The sequence below is a fragment of the Pseudorca crassidens genome, chromosome 6 (genome assembly GCF_039906515.1).
Source record: "Pseudorca crassidens isolate mPseCra1 chromosome 6, mPseCra1.hap1, whole genome shotgun sequence".
NCBI classification, from domain to species: Eukaryota; Metazoa; Chordata; class Mammalia; order Artiodactyla; family Delphinidae; genus Pseudorca; species Pseudorca crassidens.
The window spans coordinates 18,528,143-18,545,590 of NC_090301.1; the positions used below are offsets into that span (position 1 = coordinate 18,528,143).

Here is a 17,448-nt window from a genome sequence, read left to right on the forward strand (position 1 = left end):
GGAGCCAGCGCACCAAGCCCGGGAGGATGCGGCGCCCGCTGTGGCCTGGGGGCCTCCGGGGGCTCTGGCGGCTCCTCTGCTTCCTGCTGCTGAAGAGCTGCCCAGGGAGCGGCCGCGACGTTAGTGATCACGGTCAGGACCTGGGGAGTGCGGGCAGGGCCAGAGAGCGATTCTGAGAGAAGTGGGTCCGCGGGCCTCAAGGTTAGGAACTTACGAGGAAAGGAATCTGTTTGGGGGGTGAGAAGAGAAAAATGTGCAGAAAGAGGCGCAGGCCTGGCGTGGGGCTCGGTGTATGGGGTGCGGACTTAAGAGAAGCGGACTCGGGAAGATTGGGGATTCGGGAGAAGGACTGAAACACACGGGGCCAGCGGGAAGTAGAACCGGCCTGGGCGGCCGCAAGAGAACCAAAACGCGCTGAGGGGCCAGGGAAGAGATGCCCATGGCTGAGGGATAGTCAGGGGACCAGGATCTCTGCACAGTAGGAGCAGGGGCCGCGGGTATCGGGCTCCGGAGAGAAGGCTGGGCCGAGGGATGACCCAAGGCTTCTTTATAAGCCCCTAGAGCCTGGTGTTTGCGATCCAATTTCCGGTAAGAACGGGAAGGCTAGGATGGGGTAAAAAAGGATGGAGGGGGAAAGTATCCATCCTCTTCCTTCCCCTTCACTCTGCGCCAACCGGGTAGACCATCGCTGACACGTGTGAGCAGCCAGAGACCGACTGCGCAGACTCGAGGATTCCAGCGCCCTGCGCTTGGGGCAGACGGCGCAGACTCCTAGCCTGATGCCAACTCTCCTCGCCCGATTCTTGGGTTTAGAGGCCAATGCAGAGGACTCGCGAAAAACTGTAGGAGGAGACCTGGGGGCGGGGGGCGGGACGCGTGGGGTGGGAGAGGACCGGCAAGACTTGTGGGGACGACTCGCTCTCTTTACTGCCCAGAGCCGCCTCCATGCCAGGCTTTGGCCACCGCTCAGCACCACGGACAGCGCCAGGTGCCCTGTGGGTCTGGCTGAGGGTGTCTGGGTCACCACTTTTCTATCAGTGCTGGAAGCGCTGCCTCAGAGAAGCTCTCTCCTTCCAGAAGCTATCTTCCTTCTCAATATTAGGTTCTGCTCCTTCCTAAAGCCAGGAAAATGATATTAGGATCCATTTGACTGGGGAAGAGAATTCCCTTTTCATGATGACTCATGGTAGTTCCACTATAGGAAAACAAACAAACAAACAAACAAACAAAAATCCCAGACTCCAACCCTACCCCATTTACCTGGAATGAGGCAAGTGTGTATAGCATTAGGAATTATCTCCATCCCCGTCCTTCCCTTTTGCACAGTCGGGCAAACTGTGGCTTTCAGGACAAGGATCCAGACACTCAAACCCTATACATACCAATATTTTCTTCCTCGAAGGATTCCAGGCGTCCTCTCCAATCCCCTCCAGGCTTCAAAGCCTTCCCTGAATGCAGTTCACCTGCTCCCCATGCCCTACCTTTTCACCTGATTATCCATTCTATGTGTGTAGCTTTCTGAGTCTCTTCTTACCTCACCCTCCACAGGCTGCCTGTGGAGCTTGGCTCTTACCTGGAAGTTGGTACCAAAGGTGAATGAGGTGCAGGGGCTGAGGAACAGGGCAGGTGGTGACGGGGGAAGGAAAAATGAAAAGGAGGACTTGAAAGGAGGTGGGGGTCTGGTGAGGGTGACAGAGACCACTGAACCCAGGGGTGATAGTGGAAGGAAGCTGCTTTCCTTCAGCTGGGATTTGGAAGGCTTCTGGTCAAGCTCCTTTCTCACACCACTATTTTGCCCTTAGATGGTCAGGGCCAAGTGGGAGTGGGGCACGTCTGGACCCTCCAAGGATTTACCACCCCAGTCTTCCAGCAGTTGCAAGTTGTACTCCAGCAGATTATGCCCCAAGGTGAGTAAGAGCTGGAGAAGAGAGGCTGAGGCTTGGTCAGATACAGGGGTATAGTGAGGGGCTTTTTGACCTGAGAACAGGCTTTCAGCCCCAAATGTCTCTACTTGACACTTTCCTGTCATGCTTACCTCATGGAGAGTTGGGAGAGACCAAAATGGGGATGGAGGTAGAAGGGCAGGCTGTTTGCCCTTGAACACCCTGGAAGGGCCCAGCAGAGGCTTCTAGAAGAAGCCCCTGGAAGAGGTCAGCATCTAACTCCTTGGGACTAGCCCCAACTCCAGGCACGATCTGAGTTTTTCCAGAGCCAGGAATCCTTAAGTTCTCAGCCAGGAGAATACACACACACACACACACACACACACACACACACACACACACACCCCTAAGCCTCTGAATAGGAAGCAGAGCAAATTGTATGACAAATAGAAGAGAGGAAGGAAAGCGAGTGGGGACTCCCTTGAAGACAGATGGCTGACCCTTCCTTAGAGCAGAGTTTCATGAATGGGAGAAGAGTCAGATAGGAAATCTGGCTTGAGTTCATGTTACTACTACCACTACTGATGTCTAATATGTGTAAAATGCCTTAGAGTAGTGGTTCTCAAAGTGTATCCCCAGACCAGTAGCATCAGCATCACCAGGAGACTTGCTGGAAATGCTAATTCATGACCTTCACCCCAGACCTCCTGAATCAGAAGCTCTAGGAGGGAGGAACAGCCATCTGTGTTTTAGCAAGCCTTGCAGGAGATTCTGATGTACTCTAAAGTTTGGGAATCACTGCCTTAGAGTTTTCTCAGCACTCTGTACATCCCTAATCTCATTTAATTTTCACAATAGCATCAAATGAGTCAGCAAAAAGAGTACAGTCCTAATCCTAACTGAATGTTTATTATATGCCAGGCACTGTACTAAGCAAATTTTATATGCCATCTCATTTCATTCTCTCCACAAACTGTGATCCTTTGGCTACTTGAGGGAGAAGGGGAGTGTTGACCTCACTCTGGTCTCTGGAGTGGGCCAGTCAGAGCATCCCAGGTATTAATTCACCACCTCCTTTCAACCTGCAGGTTTGTTCTGGAAGGATGACATGACCCAGGATGTGATGACACAGAAGATGGGGCACATTGGCAAACTCCACCCCCAGGATCCATGTGTGAGGATGGGGCAAGAAGCCTTTCCCACCAAAACCACCGGGGTGAGGTGTGTGAAGCCTATGGTCAGTCCATGATGTCTGGTGCACAGAGAGAACAGGGAGGGAACGGGTATTAAAACTGCAGGTAAGAGCCGCCAGGAGCACTCTGAGAATGACTCAGAAGTCCTGTCTGGGATCTGCAGGAAACAGTTCCATGAACCACTAGTGACACCTGCAAAGGGAGACGAGGGAGGTGCTAGCAAGCCTAGGTCCCATTTCTCATCCCCATCTCTTGTAGGAGCAAGCAAGGGGAGAAACTTCGACTCCTATTCCCCAAGGTGAGACTCGTGTCTTCTCAAGACTTTTAAAAGCCCTGACTTTGGGTCCCATCTCTTTCCCTCTGGGGCCCTGTCACCCTTTTCTGCCTCCTTCTTGACTCCTGGCTTCCCTCCTCACAGGCCCCAGTGGTCAAGGTGAACAGGGATCAGTGCTTTACCTCCAAAGTGGTTTCGAAGGCCCTGAAACGAGAGGTGACCAACCCTGTCAAGGTGAGGGGCTCACTTTTTCTAGGGAAGTTGGAATCACCAAGGACATGTTTAAATGAGGGAGGCAGGTGTGAAGGAGGGAAATGGGTATTGGTGTGTGAACACAGAAGCTGCATTTTCCTGTCTCTCTCAGACTACTTGTGGGCATCCGTATGAAAGGTTGGGGGGCGTGATGCAGGTGCTGGGAGTCTCTAAGGGTGAAATGATCTATAGGATCATTCACAGGCACTGAATTTCCAAAGGCATAGAAAACTGCAGAGTTTTCAATGTTAAGTAAAAAGTTCTCCTTTTCTCCATGTACTCCCTTGTATATAGCAAGTGATAGCAAAGCTCCTTTGGATGAATGGGAGACGTAGCCCAGAGGCCCTCACATGCACCTCTTCCCCGCCTTGCTCTACTCTGTGGCCTGGGCAAGTCAACTGGGCAAGGCTCGGAGTTATCTACCTAGGATGCTTGAACTCTTCGGAATCCAGATTGAAAACACCCATTTAGCACTCCCATCTATCTACAGATGAGACATTGGGGCCCAGGCTGGTCAAGCAACTTACTCAAGGCTGCATAGCAAGTTCATGGCAGAGCTAAGACTGGACCCAGGTCTCCTGATTCCCAGCCCTTTCCCCATACACAGTCCCTGCCCTTCCTCTCAGGGACTGCGGTGTGGGTTGTGCTGCCCCAAACATCAGACTCCTCCATATTGACAAAAGTCCTTTTCTGAACTAAGACCTAAATTACAAGAAGGCGGCAGCCAGTGGAAGATATGAAGGAAGGGCCTCCCAGGAAGAGAGCACCGCAATGACAAATGCCCTGACAGAAGGATACCATAGCAAGACTGAGGGAAAGTCAGTGGTAGAAGATTAGGTTGGAGATGTAGGCTCGGGGTCGACCACACAGGGGCTCACAGGTCATGGTGAAAGTTTGGATTTTATTCCAAGGGTAGTGGCAAGTTAACTAGGAAATTTTAAGGATGGGGATGTAATAATGTGATATGATTTTAAAAGCTCACTCTAACGGTATCAGGGATGGATTGTGAGAAAAGCGACAGTGAAAACAGAGAGTCCTGTGAAGAGCCGATCATCCTGGTCCAGGGGAGACTGAAGTGGCTTGGACTGGGGTGGTGGCAGCGGAGCCGGCACCCCCAGCTAGCCATGTGCTCCATCCAGGGGCAGCCTGCACCTCTGGGGGCTTCTAGCCTCTCACGCTCTCCTAGGAAACCAGTTCCTACTCCCATAAGATGGCAGCTGAGCTTCCCAAGCTTAGGTTGGTCGCTGGGTCCACACACTCAGAGCTAAGTGACAGACCCACCTGTGAGAGACCGGCTGCTGCCATGCCTTCATGAAAGCAAACAAGGTGCTGCCGTTCTTCTCCAGCCTGAGCCCAAGGGAAAATCAGCAGATGAGAACTCTATGAATTCTGTGTGGGAGCAAAGGGGACAGGCACTCAGTCGATGGGTTGAGTCACTGTGAGCTGACTCAAATCAGGGTGTTATTGAAGCATTTGCGGGAGAGTAGGTGAGGGAAGGGCCACCTCTCCACATACCGGTTCCAATCCTTTATTTCTGGTTTTAGGGCTTCTTTGAGTTGCTCCCCACTGTGGGCCACAACCTTGTCGCTGATTGAGACCTAATGCAAAGCTGCTTTGCCCCATTGCCCTCTGGAGGGGAAGTTCCAGGATGACCGAAATCTGGATCATTAAAGTGACTTTGATGCAAACTCTCTGTGACTTGCCCTGAGGCAGGATGGATCGGGTTTGGACCTGGCCACAGCCTTCAAAGTGAGAGAGGTGGGACCAGAACAAGGGTTGCGGTGAGGAGAGCACAGCCCCTCACTGCTGCCGGAAGCTGCTTCTGTCTTGTTTTCTTTCCAGTGACCATTCCTGAAGTGAGGAAAGCGAGGATGGGACCACAGCTGGAATGGCAGCCTTCTTTACACACATCCAGTTATGCTGTGTGGTCTAGTTGCCCATCCTTCCATGTCAGACAGGCCTGGACCCTGCTGTTTTACGAGGGTCTCCCACCTCCACTATTACAGCCCCTGCCAGGGCTCTCTCACTCTGTGCGCTCAAGAATCAACATAGAAGTGCTGTAGTCAAAGTGTACACACATTAAATGTTTTGCTGACTCTTGCCAGTTTGCTCCTGGTAGCGTAAAACCTTACAAGGGAGGGAGTAATCTGATCACTCGTGCTCAGCTCAGCCAGATACCAGAATGTCCTATTTGCAAAGCTTTCTACTTCCCACGGTACTCTCATACTCACACTCTCATACATCAGAGGTGTAAGCATGTGGGCAGATATCAAAATTTAGTTTCTCTAAAGAACTGGGACTTGGCCACACATCTCATCCATTTAAGCAACCCAGGGAAATTAAGTGACTAGTTCTTGATGACCCCGATTCTTGGTCATGCTGCTGTTTTTGCCCTCTCCCCCTCTATTCGTTGTGTTCAGGAATGGACCCAAACCCAACACTAGACCAGTCATATTCATTTGTACCTAGTTCTCATTAAATTGGGCAACCCCTGCTACTCACCCACATTTCCCCCTCATTCATTCCCTCTTTCTTTCCAAGACAGAAAATAGAGAGAAGATGATGAGCATTTTTAAAAGGAAGGTAAGTTTAGTTCTTATCATAGAGGGGCAGGGTATATGATTTGGATCGTATTATTTGATAGAAAATGGGAAGCCATTGAAGGTCTGTTGAGCGAGGGAGTGACACAATGAAAGCTGAGCTTAGGAAGAACAATCTCACATTCCTGTAGAAGGATGCGTTAGGGAGTAGGAGAAAAGTGGCAACATTCTAGAAAGACTGTCGAAATAGTGCAGTGTGCCACACGAGGACCTGAACTTGAGTGAAAGAGGACATATAAGAGGGGTATCTTGAAGGATGAATTAATAGGCCTTGGCAAGTGTTAGGGGTTGAATCCTGTCCCCCCCAAAATTCATAAGTCGAAGTCCTAATCTCCTGGACCTCAGAACATGACCTTATTTGGAAATAGGAGTGTTAACAGATATAATTAGTCAATTTAAGATGAGGTCATTCGGGTGGGCCCTAATCCAGTATGACTAGTATCCTTATAAAAAGGGGAAATTTGGAGACAGACATGCATAGAGGGGAGATGACGTGAAGAGATACAGGGAGAAGACGGCCAACAACAAGCCAAAGAGAGAGGCCTGGAACAGCTCCTTCTAGCCCAAGAAGGAACAAACGCTTATAACACACTGATTTTAGACTTCTAGCCTCCAGAACCGTGAGACAACACATTTCTATTGTTTAAGTTCCCCAGTTTGTGGTACTTTGTTACAGCAGCCCTAGGGAATTAATACAGGTGAGTTTTGTTAGAGATGTTTTGCCTTAGTGAATCATGATGCTGCGCATGGAGCAGGGACATCTGGAGCGTTGGTTGGGGAAGGAAAACGGATGTACTCTTTTTTTTTTTTTTTTTTTTTTGGCTGCATTGGTACTTCGTTGCTGTGTGCGGGCTTTCTCTAGTTGCGGTGACCGGGGGCTACTCTTCATTGTGGTGTGCAGGCTTCTCATTGCAGTGGCTTCTCTTGTTGTGGAGCATGGGCTCTAGGCATGCAGGCTTCTGTAGTTGTGGCATGTGGGCTCAGCGGTTGTGGCTCGTGGGCTCTAGAGCACAGGCTCAGTAGTTGTGGCACACGGGCTTAGTTGCTCCGTTACATGTGGGATCTTCCCGGACCATGGATCGAACCCGTGTCCCCTGAATTGGCAGGTGGATTCTTAACCACTGTGCCACCAGGGAAGTCCCTGGATGTACTCTTAAAGGTTAAAGTCAAAAGCCTATTCAAGGACAACACAACAGCAATTCTCTCCTACATCATTTCTTTTCCCCTGCATGCCTGATTATTTTCATCAATATATTAAGTATGCTGCAATATCTCCTAGATCTAATTTTTTTTTCCTCAACTTCTGTTTCTGGTAATTGTGCACTACGTAATTCATACTATCTCTGACTGCTGAAGACAGCTTGTCTTAGTCTGATTCCTCCCAAAATCAAAGCCTGAAGTAAGGGCTTGCATGGGGGTCATGTAGATTGGGATTAAATTTCAAGATGAGGAGTGAGAGAATGGGAAGGGTGAAACAGAGGGCTTGGAAAGCTATTGAAGGGTGCATTAAGGAGTTATATGCAACTGAGGTAAGTTCTTGTGGGGACTCTCTTAGGCATCATGTACAATGCACCTCAGAACTGTCCTCTGAGACAGAGAAAAGGAAAGTATTTATCCTATGGGCCCATCCCCCACTGGATAAAGGGTTGCACTACAAGATGTTAATTTCCTCATATATCCAGGTTTTTCATGCATGAGAATGTCTGAGCAGAGTCCCAAGGATATCTAATGCTGTGGTAGCAGAGAGGACCCAGGCCAAAAACAAAAGATCTGCAGTGCAGGTAAGGCAGGTGGTATCAGATTACACCTGCATCTAGCTGGTGGCTGTAGTAATGGCTAGAATTAAAAGGTTAACCCAAGAGGATGCAAAATGGGACAATAAATGGTGTCTAATATACCTTAAAAGCTGGATGGAAAAGTATCCAAAATCTTCTTAAAAGCATCAAGGAGGGCTTCCCTGGTGGCGCAGTGGTTGAGAGTCCGCCTGCCGATGCAGGGGACACGGGTTCGTGCCCCGGTCCGGGAAGATCCCACATGCCGCGGAGCGGCTGGGCCCTTGAGCCATGGCCGCTGAGCCTGCGCGTCCGGAGCCTGTGCTCCACAACGGGAGAGGCCACAACAGTGAGAGGCCCGCGTACCGCAAAAAAAAAAAAGCGTCAAAGAGCTAGCGAAAGAGTGAGGAGTAACTGACTCAGGTCAAGATCCAGGAAAGGAGCAGAATCCAGAGGTGGTAAACCCAATGCTCACAGTTGCTTTGGACTGGGGAAATTCTCCATTTTAAGAAGCAGACAAAAAGCTGATTTAGACAGCCTATGCAGCTAGAGTAGTAGATGTCAGGTCCAGGCCTGTGAAAGGAAGAATTAGAGTAAACTGCTTTCTGTTTTGGTCTGGGACCAAGAAGCTAACTCTAGAAATAAGGGGAAAATGGAAGTCAATCTACCCTTGCTCAGATCGCAGCATGTCCTTGTAATTGTATTAAGGTTATATCAGGTTGCTAGTGCTTTTAGGCACCTGCAGAAGTAAATGAAAATCCTCTAAGACCTTAAATTATTTCTACAAAAAATTTCTCAAATACTATAGTCTGCACAATAGATAACAGAAACAGACCCATAGTGATCCAATGATTGCAAAGCAAAACAACTGTGCTTTACTATGTTCAAGCATATCAAAGCCAAAGTGTAACTTTTGACAAGGATCTAGAAACCACAGAAAGTAATATGGAAGATTTTTTAAAAGAATCAAACAAGTCAAAATACATGAGGCAAAAACTGATAGAACTGAAAGGAAAAACAGAAAAATTCACTTGTATAATTGGAGACTTCAACACTCCTCTGTCAGAAATTGATAAATCAAGCAAGCAGAAGTTCAGTAAAGATACAGATGACCTGAGCAGAACAATCATTCTATTTGATCTAATTGACATTTAGAATATACCACCCAACAACAGCACAGTGCACATTCTTCTCAAGCTCACATGGAACATTCATCAAGATAGACCACCATAAAACACACCTTAACAAATTTAAAAGACTAGAAATCATACAGAATACATTCTTAGACCACAATGGAATTAAACTAGAAATCAATAACAAAAAGATAGCTGGAAAATCTCCACATATCTAGAAAACAACACCTTTCTAAACAATCCATGGGCCAAAGAAGAAATCTCAAGAGAAATTTTAAAGTATTTTGAAATAAACAAAAATAAAATATAATTTATCACAATTTGTGGCATGAAGTGAAAACAGTGCTTAGAAGGAAATTTATACAATGAATGCATGCATTAGAAAATAAGAATGATCTAAAATCAATAAACTAAGTTCACACTTTAGGAAACTAGAGAAAGAAGAGCAATTTAAGTTTGAACCAAGCAGAAGAAAACAAATAATTAAAATTAGAGAGAAATCAATAAAATTGAAAACAGGAAAATAATAGAGAAATCAATAAAACTCAAAACTGGTTCTTTGAAAAGAAAAAGAATCAAACAGAAATTCTAAAACTTAAAAATGTAAGAACCAAAATTTTAAACTAATTGAATAGGTTTAATAACAGATTAGAGACAGCTGAAAGAGAACTGGTGTACCAGAAGATATGTCACAAGAAACTTAGCCCTTCCCTCCAAAAAATACAAAGAGGCAAATGGTGGAAAATGCAGAAAAAAGGGTAAGAAATCAAGAGGATTCAGTGAGGAGGTCCACTATTCATTTTAATTGAAATCCCAGAAAGAGAAGAGAGAGAATAGGACATAAGCAATATTTTAAAAGATTGTGGCTGAAAATTTTCCAAAACTGTTGAAAGATATCGATCCACTGATTTAAGATTACCAACAAATCTTAAGCAAAATATTATAAAACTAAGACAGAAAATATGACAAAACTGCAGGAAAACAAAGACAAAGGAAAAATTCTTAAAAGCAGCTGTGAATGTGGTGGAGGAAGGGATTATTTTCAAAGGAGCACCATTTAGTCTAATAATTAAGTCCAAGACAGCAACAACAGAAGCCAGAAGAAAGAGAAATGACTTCTTAAATGTACTGAAGGAAAATAACTGTCATCCTAGAATTCTATAACTAGCAAAATTATCCTTCAAACAGAAGGAGTTCCACTTCTGTCTGGGTTGTAGGAAACTCAAAAGATAAACACTCTCATTCTAACAACCAGAAAATAGCTGGTTTAACTACAGAATCATGTTTTCTTGAGCACATCAGAGGAAATGGTTGGGGGACACAATGAGTCTTCTAGGGTGCTGGAAATGTTCAATTCCTTGACCTGGGTTACATGGGTGTTCATTTTGTGATAATTTATTGAGCTGTTCATTTTTGTCCTATGCATTTTTCTGTTTTTTATATTTCAAAATTTACAAGTTTTTTAAAAAGGAAATAAATGGGGTGAAGTGAGAAAGATGGCAGGGGGAATTGTGGAGGTGAGGAGAAGACTTTCCTGAGTATATCTTATTATATAAGTTTGATTTTTAAACAGCGTAAATATTTTACATATTCTAAAATAAAAGTATATAAAAATAAAAGCAAATTCTAATATTGAAAATGAACAATCTAACCAAATTATATATCAGATTAGTAAAAATGACTACACAAACAAAAGAATTATTTCAAATGACTTTAGAACACCATATTTTGATGGTATATCCCTAGGGATTATAAGGACAAAATAAACTACCCAAAGTCTTAAGTGTATTCACTGTTTTATTAGTAGAGTAATATATATATTATCATTTGTAAATTATTGTATGCCTATGGTAGGATTAAACCGATAAATGATTATGTTAATGTTATGGGAAACCAAATTTTTCAGTATAATAAAGAGATACAAGTATAAAATTAAGAGTTCAGTAAAAATCACAGCTAAATTTTAATTGGAAATATCAGTGTGTGTGTGTATTTGTGACGGTATCTTAATATCCTAGCTCTGTGCACTGAAAGGACCTAGAAGCAACATCAATCACCTCAGTAGCCATTATCACCCCTAGAACCCAGACTGTGGTCTCTAAAGTCAGTTCTTACTAAAAGCTACCAAGTCTCTTTGGAGGAATGACTGCTTCCATGTCTACGGCAAGGAATAAAAAAAATTAACCTGGTACATGTTGGAATGATAGAAAGCAAGGGAGCTTTCAGTGATTAATGGGACGTTTCAAAAGGAAAAAAGAATGAGTTTAAAGGAGCTTTCACTTAATTACTTTAGGACAATTTGAATATTACTGTGATTGACTGATACATATTGAATATATAAAAATCCATACTTCCATAGTAATGCTCAAAGATAAAAAGTCATAACAAATATTTTTTAAAACTTAGGGACTTCCCTGATGGCGCAGTTGTTAAGAATCCACCTGCCAGTGAAGGGGACATGGGTTCGAGCCCTGGTCTGGGAAGATCCCACATGCCGCGGAGCAACTAAGCCCGTGTGCCACAACTACTGAGCCTGCACTCTAGAGCCCACAAGCCACAACTTCTGAAGCCCGCTGCCTAGAGTCCACACTCCACAACAAGAGAAGCCACCTCAGTGAGAAGTCCGCGCACCACAACAAAGAGTAGCCCCCCCCCCCCCGCTCGCCGCAACTAGAGAAAGCCCGCGCACAGCAACGAAGACCCAGTGCAGCCAAAATAAATAAATAAATAAATGTATTTAAAAAAACACAAAACTTACTTGCCACTCTTGGCGGTAACTATTACACCAACTCATTACTCTGCAAATTAATAGTTAAAGAGAAGAAACTAAGAATGTATGCTACCTTTCCAGTTGGAATTGTATATCAGGATATAACTAAGTGCAGTTGATGAGAGAATGCTCTTCTTTATGAAATAATATCAGCTAACAAATGTTAAAGGAGTGACAGAACTAGAAAATCACATTTTAGTCAAAGATTATCAATGAATGGCAACACCACTAGGTGAAAAGTTGCTGGGGAACTACTTCATGACAGAGATCTCGCTGTCTCTACCTTAAACCAGTGATCAATTATAGCATCACTAACAGTGGGACAACCAGACATTATACACTTCCTGAAATGATGCAATTGGAGTCATACAGCATCACCTGTAAATTTTTTGTTTTTAAAAAATTTTTACCTGATCCAGTCAAGACTTAAGTTCTATTTTTCAGGAAATACAGGGGATATACAGGATATATACAGGGAAAATACAGGGAAACATATCACGAGGAAACAGTCACAAATCCTGAAGGTAGGGAGTTGTAAAGAAAACCTGACCTGGTATCTTCCCCAAGAAAATGTCAAAAAATGGGGGGGGGGGACGCACTGTTTATGTTAATTTAAAGAGAATTAAGAAACATAACCAAATGCAATGGTGGTCTTTGATTGACTGCTACTTTGAACAAAACAGCTGAAAAAAGGCATTTTTTGGAAACAATTTGAGACATTTGAATATGAACTGAGCATTAAATGATATTCGGGAATTATCGTAAATTTCATTAGGTGTCATAATGGCATTTAGGTTATATGGGAAAATACCTTTATTTCTTGGAAATGCACACTGAAACTTTTGGAAGGGAACTATAATGTCTATTGTTTACTTTTAAGTACTAAAAAGAAGCAAAGATGGCAAAATAATCAATAACTGTTCAGCCTAGGTGATGAGTGTATGAGTACCATGCACCACCATCTTTTTAAATTTTTTTATTTTGGAAAATTTTTATGAACAGCAAGAGAGTAAAGTGATCAATGTTGACCTTTAGAAAGCTCACTCCCAAGCTTATTGGGTGACAAGAATGGAAGCAAAAGACTCGTTAGATGATTACTGCAGTAGTCATCATGAAAGAGAGAGGTCATATGGACTCCATCATATAGAGAGAAGTGGGCTGATGGGAGACATTTTGCAGGCAGAAACTATAGGATTTTGATAGGCTCGAGGTGGAAGAGGGCGAAAGAAAGGCAAGCCAAGGCTAATAACAAAAGCCAATATATATCCAGTGCTTAGTATATGCCAGTGCAGTGGTTGTTCTAAGTGAGCCATGTGAGTTTAATTCCTGTAAATCTTCACAACCACCTTGTGAGGGAGGCACTGTTGGCACCTCCATTTTACAGATCGAGAAAGTTGGGCACAGAGAGGTCAAGCAACTTGCCCAAAGTTATACCCCTAAGTAGGTGGCATTGCTAGAAGTGGAATCCGAGCACACACGCAAAACCATTCCTGCTCTTAAGGATAACATCTGTACCATTAATTGAGATGCGAAAGAGTACATATTGTATTCACCTGTATGCTCCTCTTCTTAAGGTTTATATGACCCGGCTCACGTATCTTTCTTGGCCCCCACACAACTGGAACCCTTCTCGCCAACCCTGCGACTGGGTGATAGAGGTGGTGGTCCTTGGGGAGAAGCATACGTCAAGGTGAGGCCAAGTGCGAATTCTAGAGAAGCGCCTACTATTTGGGGTAGGAGGGACGGGGTGGGTAGGACCCCCACTAACACAGTGCTTTTACGCCACGAATGACGCAAATCAACGCAAGAGCCGGGGGTGGAAATGTCGTCACCATCCGCCTGGGGTTGGCGGAGTTGCCGCGAGAGGGGCGTGTAGACCCCGCCTCGGTGGGTGGGGAGTGGCAGGCCCCGCCTCGGCCCCTCTGGCAGGCTCCGGCCGGAGTCGCTGCGGCTCTGACAGCCGAGCGGGAGCGCGGAGCCCGGAAGGATGCGGCGCCCGCGGCGGCCTGGGGGTCCCGGGGGATCTGGGGGTCTCCGGGTGCTCCTCTGCCTGATGCTGCTGGGCAGCCGTCCGGGAGGCTGCAACGCCATTAGCGCCCACGGTCAGGAGGAAATGGGGGGATTGGGGGAGGATGGTGCCGGGAGCAAAACTCGGTGGGGGGCGTGGGGGGAAGTGTCACGCAGGTCGCGAGCTCAGGTAGAATGTGTGTGTGGAGTGGGGTAGGGGGAGGCACTGTGAGATGAGGAAGATGAGAGGGCGTCTGCGAGGAAAGGGGCGTAGGCCTGGAGGTGGGGCTGGGAGCTCGGGGGCGGGACCTAAGAGAAGCGGGCTCAGGGGAAGATTGCGGTTTGGGGAGAAGGAATGGGGGTGCATATGGACAGAGGGACCTAGAGACGGGATACAGGACCACAGGAGAAGCAAGTCCCTCCGAGGCGCCAAAAAGTGGCGACAGGAGCTGAGGGATGGAGGAGGGGAGGGAAGAAGAGGGAGCCCTGATCTGCCGGGAGAAGTCGGGGCCGAGAGCTCTGGGGTCCCAGCTTTCCGTACAGTATCAGGCCGAGGGAGGGGCCAGCGTTTCTCTTCAAGCCCAGAGAGGCCGATGGCTGTAATCTGATCTCCGATAAGAGAGGGACAGCTGGGGGAGGGGGCCGAAGAAGGTGAAGAGGGAAGGGTCGTCTCACGTCCCCCTCCCCACGGCCAGGCCTGGTGCTGACTCACGTCTGTGCGGACAGAGACAGTCAGCGCTGACTCACGGGTAGGGGGAGGGTGGGGGCGGGGCGCACGTGGGGGAAGGGGGCAAGCTCGCCGTCTGGCGTTCTTCTTCCCCGCCGGGCTTGGAGGCCAATGCAAGATACTTCCTGTGGCGCCGCGGGTGAGGAGGGTGGAAGATGAAGGCTGGAATGGCGGAGAGGTCACGTCCCTTGGAGACTCCTCACCCTGTTACCCTTCCCTCCCCCATCACTGCTTCCAGGCAAGCCCTCAGCGGCGCCAGGCTCAGAGCTTCAGCACCACGAACCGCCCCAGCAGTACAGGGGCCGCGGACTGCAGGGACAGCGTGGGGAGCATTGCCTTAGAGACACCCCGCCGCTACCCCTTTCCCACACGAAGGGGAAGTGTGCTGGGGTTCCCATCTCTTTTGAGCCCCAGGCCATCATAAGATGCTTGTGGAGATTGGGAAAGGAAAGTCCCCTTTTCCTCAGAATTTGGACAAAAACTACCCCATAGTAATTCTATGAGAGTAGAAGTATCAATATGATTATCCACCATCACGATTCCCATGCACCTGGAGGGCTTCTTCTCCCCATTACTCACTTAAGCTAACAGAGGCTTTTAGGGAAAGAATCCAGACTTGCAGATCTTTAAAATCCAAAGCCAGATCCTGTGCTTTCTTCTCAAAGGAGGACTCTTCCTCCTCTCCGCCCAGCTTAAAGCCTTCCTTAGAATGAAAGAGTGGATCCCATCTGCTTCCCCCTTTTCTAGCCTGTTCATCCATCTGAGCATTCTATGTGTGTGGGTGTCTGAGCCTCTGCTCACCTGTCCTCTACAGGCTGTCTGTTTGACCGCAGACTCTGCTCTCACCTCGAAGTCTGTATTCAGGGTGAGTGAGGCCCAAACATAGGATTTACAAAACAGGGTTGGTGGGGGTGATATATAATAAGAAAGAAGTGGGGTGGGCTGGAAGGGAGAGGGGGAACTGGGCTTGGAGAGAAGCGGGACTGGACTGGAGGAGCAGAGCTCTCTGAAGCCAAGAGAGGAGATTGAGGGAGTGCTGTCTATTTGCAGCCTGGACTTTGGAAGGCCTGTTGTCCAAGCCCCCCCACTGACACCACTTTTGTGCTCTTAGATGGCTTGTTTGGACAATGCCAGGTGGGAGTGGGGCAAGCCCGGCCCCTTTTGCAAGTCACCTCCCCAGTTCTTCAACGCTTACAAGGTGTCCTCCGACAGCTCATGTCCCAAGGTGAGGTCTAGATGCGCTGGAGGAGGGAGACTGTAACTTGGTTAGATAAGGGTGGGGAAGGGAGGGGCCACCTGACTCCAGGATTTCTCTCATGGAACATTCCTATCACACCCACTCTGGAACCTCACCTTCCCAGACCTTACTGGAGAAGGAGGCAAGACAGGAGTGGGGGTGGAACCCTAGAGATAAGCTGTTCACACTTAGACTCTCTGGAGGAATCCAGAGGAGGCTTCTGGAAGACACCACTGGAAGAGGCCAGCATTTATATCTTTAGGACCAACCCACTCTCTGGAACTGACTGAGTACTCCAGGGCCATGAATCCTGGAGTCTTCAGCCAGGAGAATACCCCACTCATCCAATTCACTCATTCAACCAATATTTATTGGGTACTTCTACGTGGCAAACGTAGTTTTAGGTGCTTGGGATATATCAGGGAGTGAAACAAAGATCTCTGCCTACTGGGGTTTACATTCAGGGGTGAAGGGAGGGAATACACTAGAAATTAGAAAACACTAGTATGTTAGAAGGTGATAAGTGCCATGGAGAAAACAATTACAGCAGGATAAAGGGATCAGAAATGGTGAGGTAGGATGCTGTGGTATTAAATTGAGTGGTCAAGATAGACCTTATTGAGACTAAAATTCAAATAAAGACATCAAGGAGGTGGGGATGCTTTCCCAGAAGGTTATCTCAGGGAAGAGTGTTTCGGGTGGCCAGGGAGCTAGATAGAATAAAAGCCCTAAGATAGGAGCGTGAGTTTGAGGAACACCATGGAGAACCCCTCTACAGAGTGGCTCTAAAGGAGTGATGGAGAGGCAGAGTAGAAGATGCAGTCAGGTAGGTAATGAGGGAAGGGATGCTCTGGGATTTTATATGAGAATGTATGGACATTGGCTTTACTCTGAGTAAAAGAGGAAACCATCACAAGGTTTGAGCATAGGGGTGCCTGATCTCACTTCTACTTTAAAAAGATCACTCTTGCTGCTGTGTTGAGAATAGAATGTAGGGAGTCAATGGTAGAAACAGAAACACGAAACATTAAAAGCTATCACAGTAACTCATGTAAGAGATGAATAAGCATGGACCAGGGTGGTTGCAGGGAGGTAATGAGAAATGACAGAATTCTGCCTGTATTTTTAAGGTAGTGAGCATGATTTCATGAAATATTGGATAGGGCCATGAAAGAAAGGGAGTAGTCAAGGATGACACCTAGGTTTTATTGCCTGAACAGCTAGGTTGATGTACATGTCATTAATTATGCAGAAGGATCAACTTGGGGAAAGGGGTGTTCAGTTTTGAATACACTGAGTTTAAGATATCCATTCAATAACGTGGGAAGTTGAGTATATAAGATTGGGTTTTAAAAAGGAGAGGTCCGGAGTGGAGATATGAATTTGGGATTCTTTGGCATATAGATGGTAATTAAACCCATGAGGTGAATGAAATAACCAAAAGATTGTGTGTTTATGAAGAAAAGCCCTAAAGAATTCTATTATTAAGAGGACCAGAAGAAGGAGCAGAACCAACAAGGGAGTCTGAGAAGGGAGAGCCAGCAAGGTAGGAGGAAAAACAAGAGTGTATGGTGTCCTAGAAACTAAGTGAAAGTGTATC

At 46.5% G+C, this 17,448-nt stretch overlaps 2 protein-coding genes and 1 long non-coding RNA gene across 11 annotated transcripts in view; 2 read left to right on the forward strand and 1 right to left on the reverse strand.

Annotated features, from left to right (window-relative positions):
* RESP18 (regulated endocrine specific protein 18) lies at window positions 1-8,390 on the forward strand. Of its 4 annotated transcripts, none has more exons than XM_067740495.1 (6): window positions 1-132; window positions 1,803-1,907; window positions 2,972-3,104; window positions 3,335-3,374; window positions 3,495-3,584; window positions 5,147-8,390. In XM_067740495.1, the coding sequence occupies exons 1-6, from the start codon at window positions 27-29 to the stop codon at window positions 5,195-5,197; spliced, it is 525 nt and encodes a 174-aa protein (XP_067596596.1). In that variant the 5' UTR covers window positions 1-26; the 3' UTR covers window positions 5,198-8,390. The 4 variants fall into 4 exon arrangements, with proteins under 4 accessions (XP_067596596.1, XP_067596598.1, XP_067596595.1 ...); XM_067740497.1 differs by lacking the exon at window positions 5,147-8,390 and adding an exon at window positions 3,897-5,139; XM_067740496.1 differs by lacking the exon at window positions 5,147-8,390 and adding an exon at window positions 3,897-5,139 and having other exon boundaries at window positions 61-201.
* Window positions 2,771-13,726, reverse strand: LOC137226185 (uncharacterized). Of its 2 annotated transcripts, XR_010944248.1 has the most exons (4): window positions 13,431-13,726; window positions 4,884-4,991; window positions 3,533-3,554; window positions 2,771-3,268 (listed from the first exon to the last, which is right to left on the reverse strand). It is a non-coding gene; the product is annotated as an uncharacterized lncRNA (long non-coding RNA). The 2 variants fall into 2 exon arrangements; XR_010944247.1 differs by having other exon boundaries at window positions 2,771-3,554; window positions 13,431-13,725.
* Window positions 13,485-17,448, forward strand: part of PTPRN (protein tyrosine phosphatase receptor type N) — a 19,951-nt gene continuing 15,987 nt past the window's right edge. The window contains exons 1-3 of one of the 5 annotated variants that reach the window (XM_067740492.1): window positions 13,485-13,567; window positions 15,426-15,476; window positions 15,723-15,836. In XM_067740492.1, coding sequence (XP_067596593.1) covers window positions 15,827-15,836 — 10 coding nt within the window. In that variant the 5' untranslated portion in view covers window positions 13,485-13,567; window positions 15,426-15,476; window positions 15,723-15,826. Of the gene's footprint in view, window positions 13,568-13,786; window positions 13,980-15,358; window positions 15,477-15,722; window positions 15,837-17,448 lie in introns of those variants that run through there. The other 4 variants (XM_067740489.1, XM_067740488.1, XM_067740491.1 and 1 more) reach the window with 4 other exon arrangements.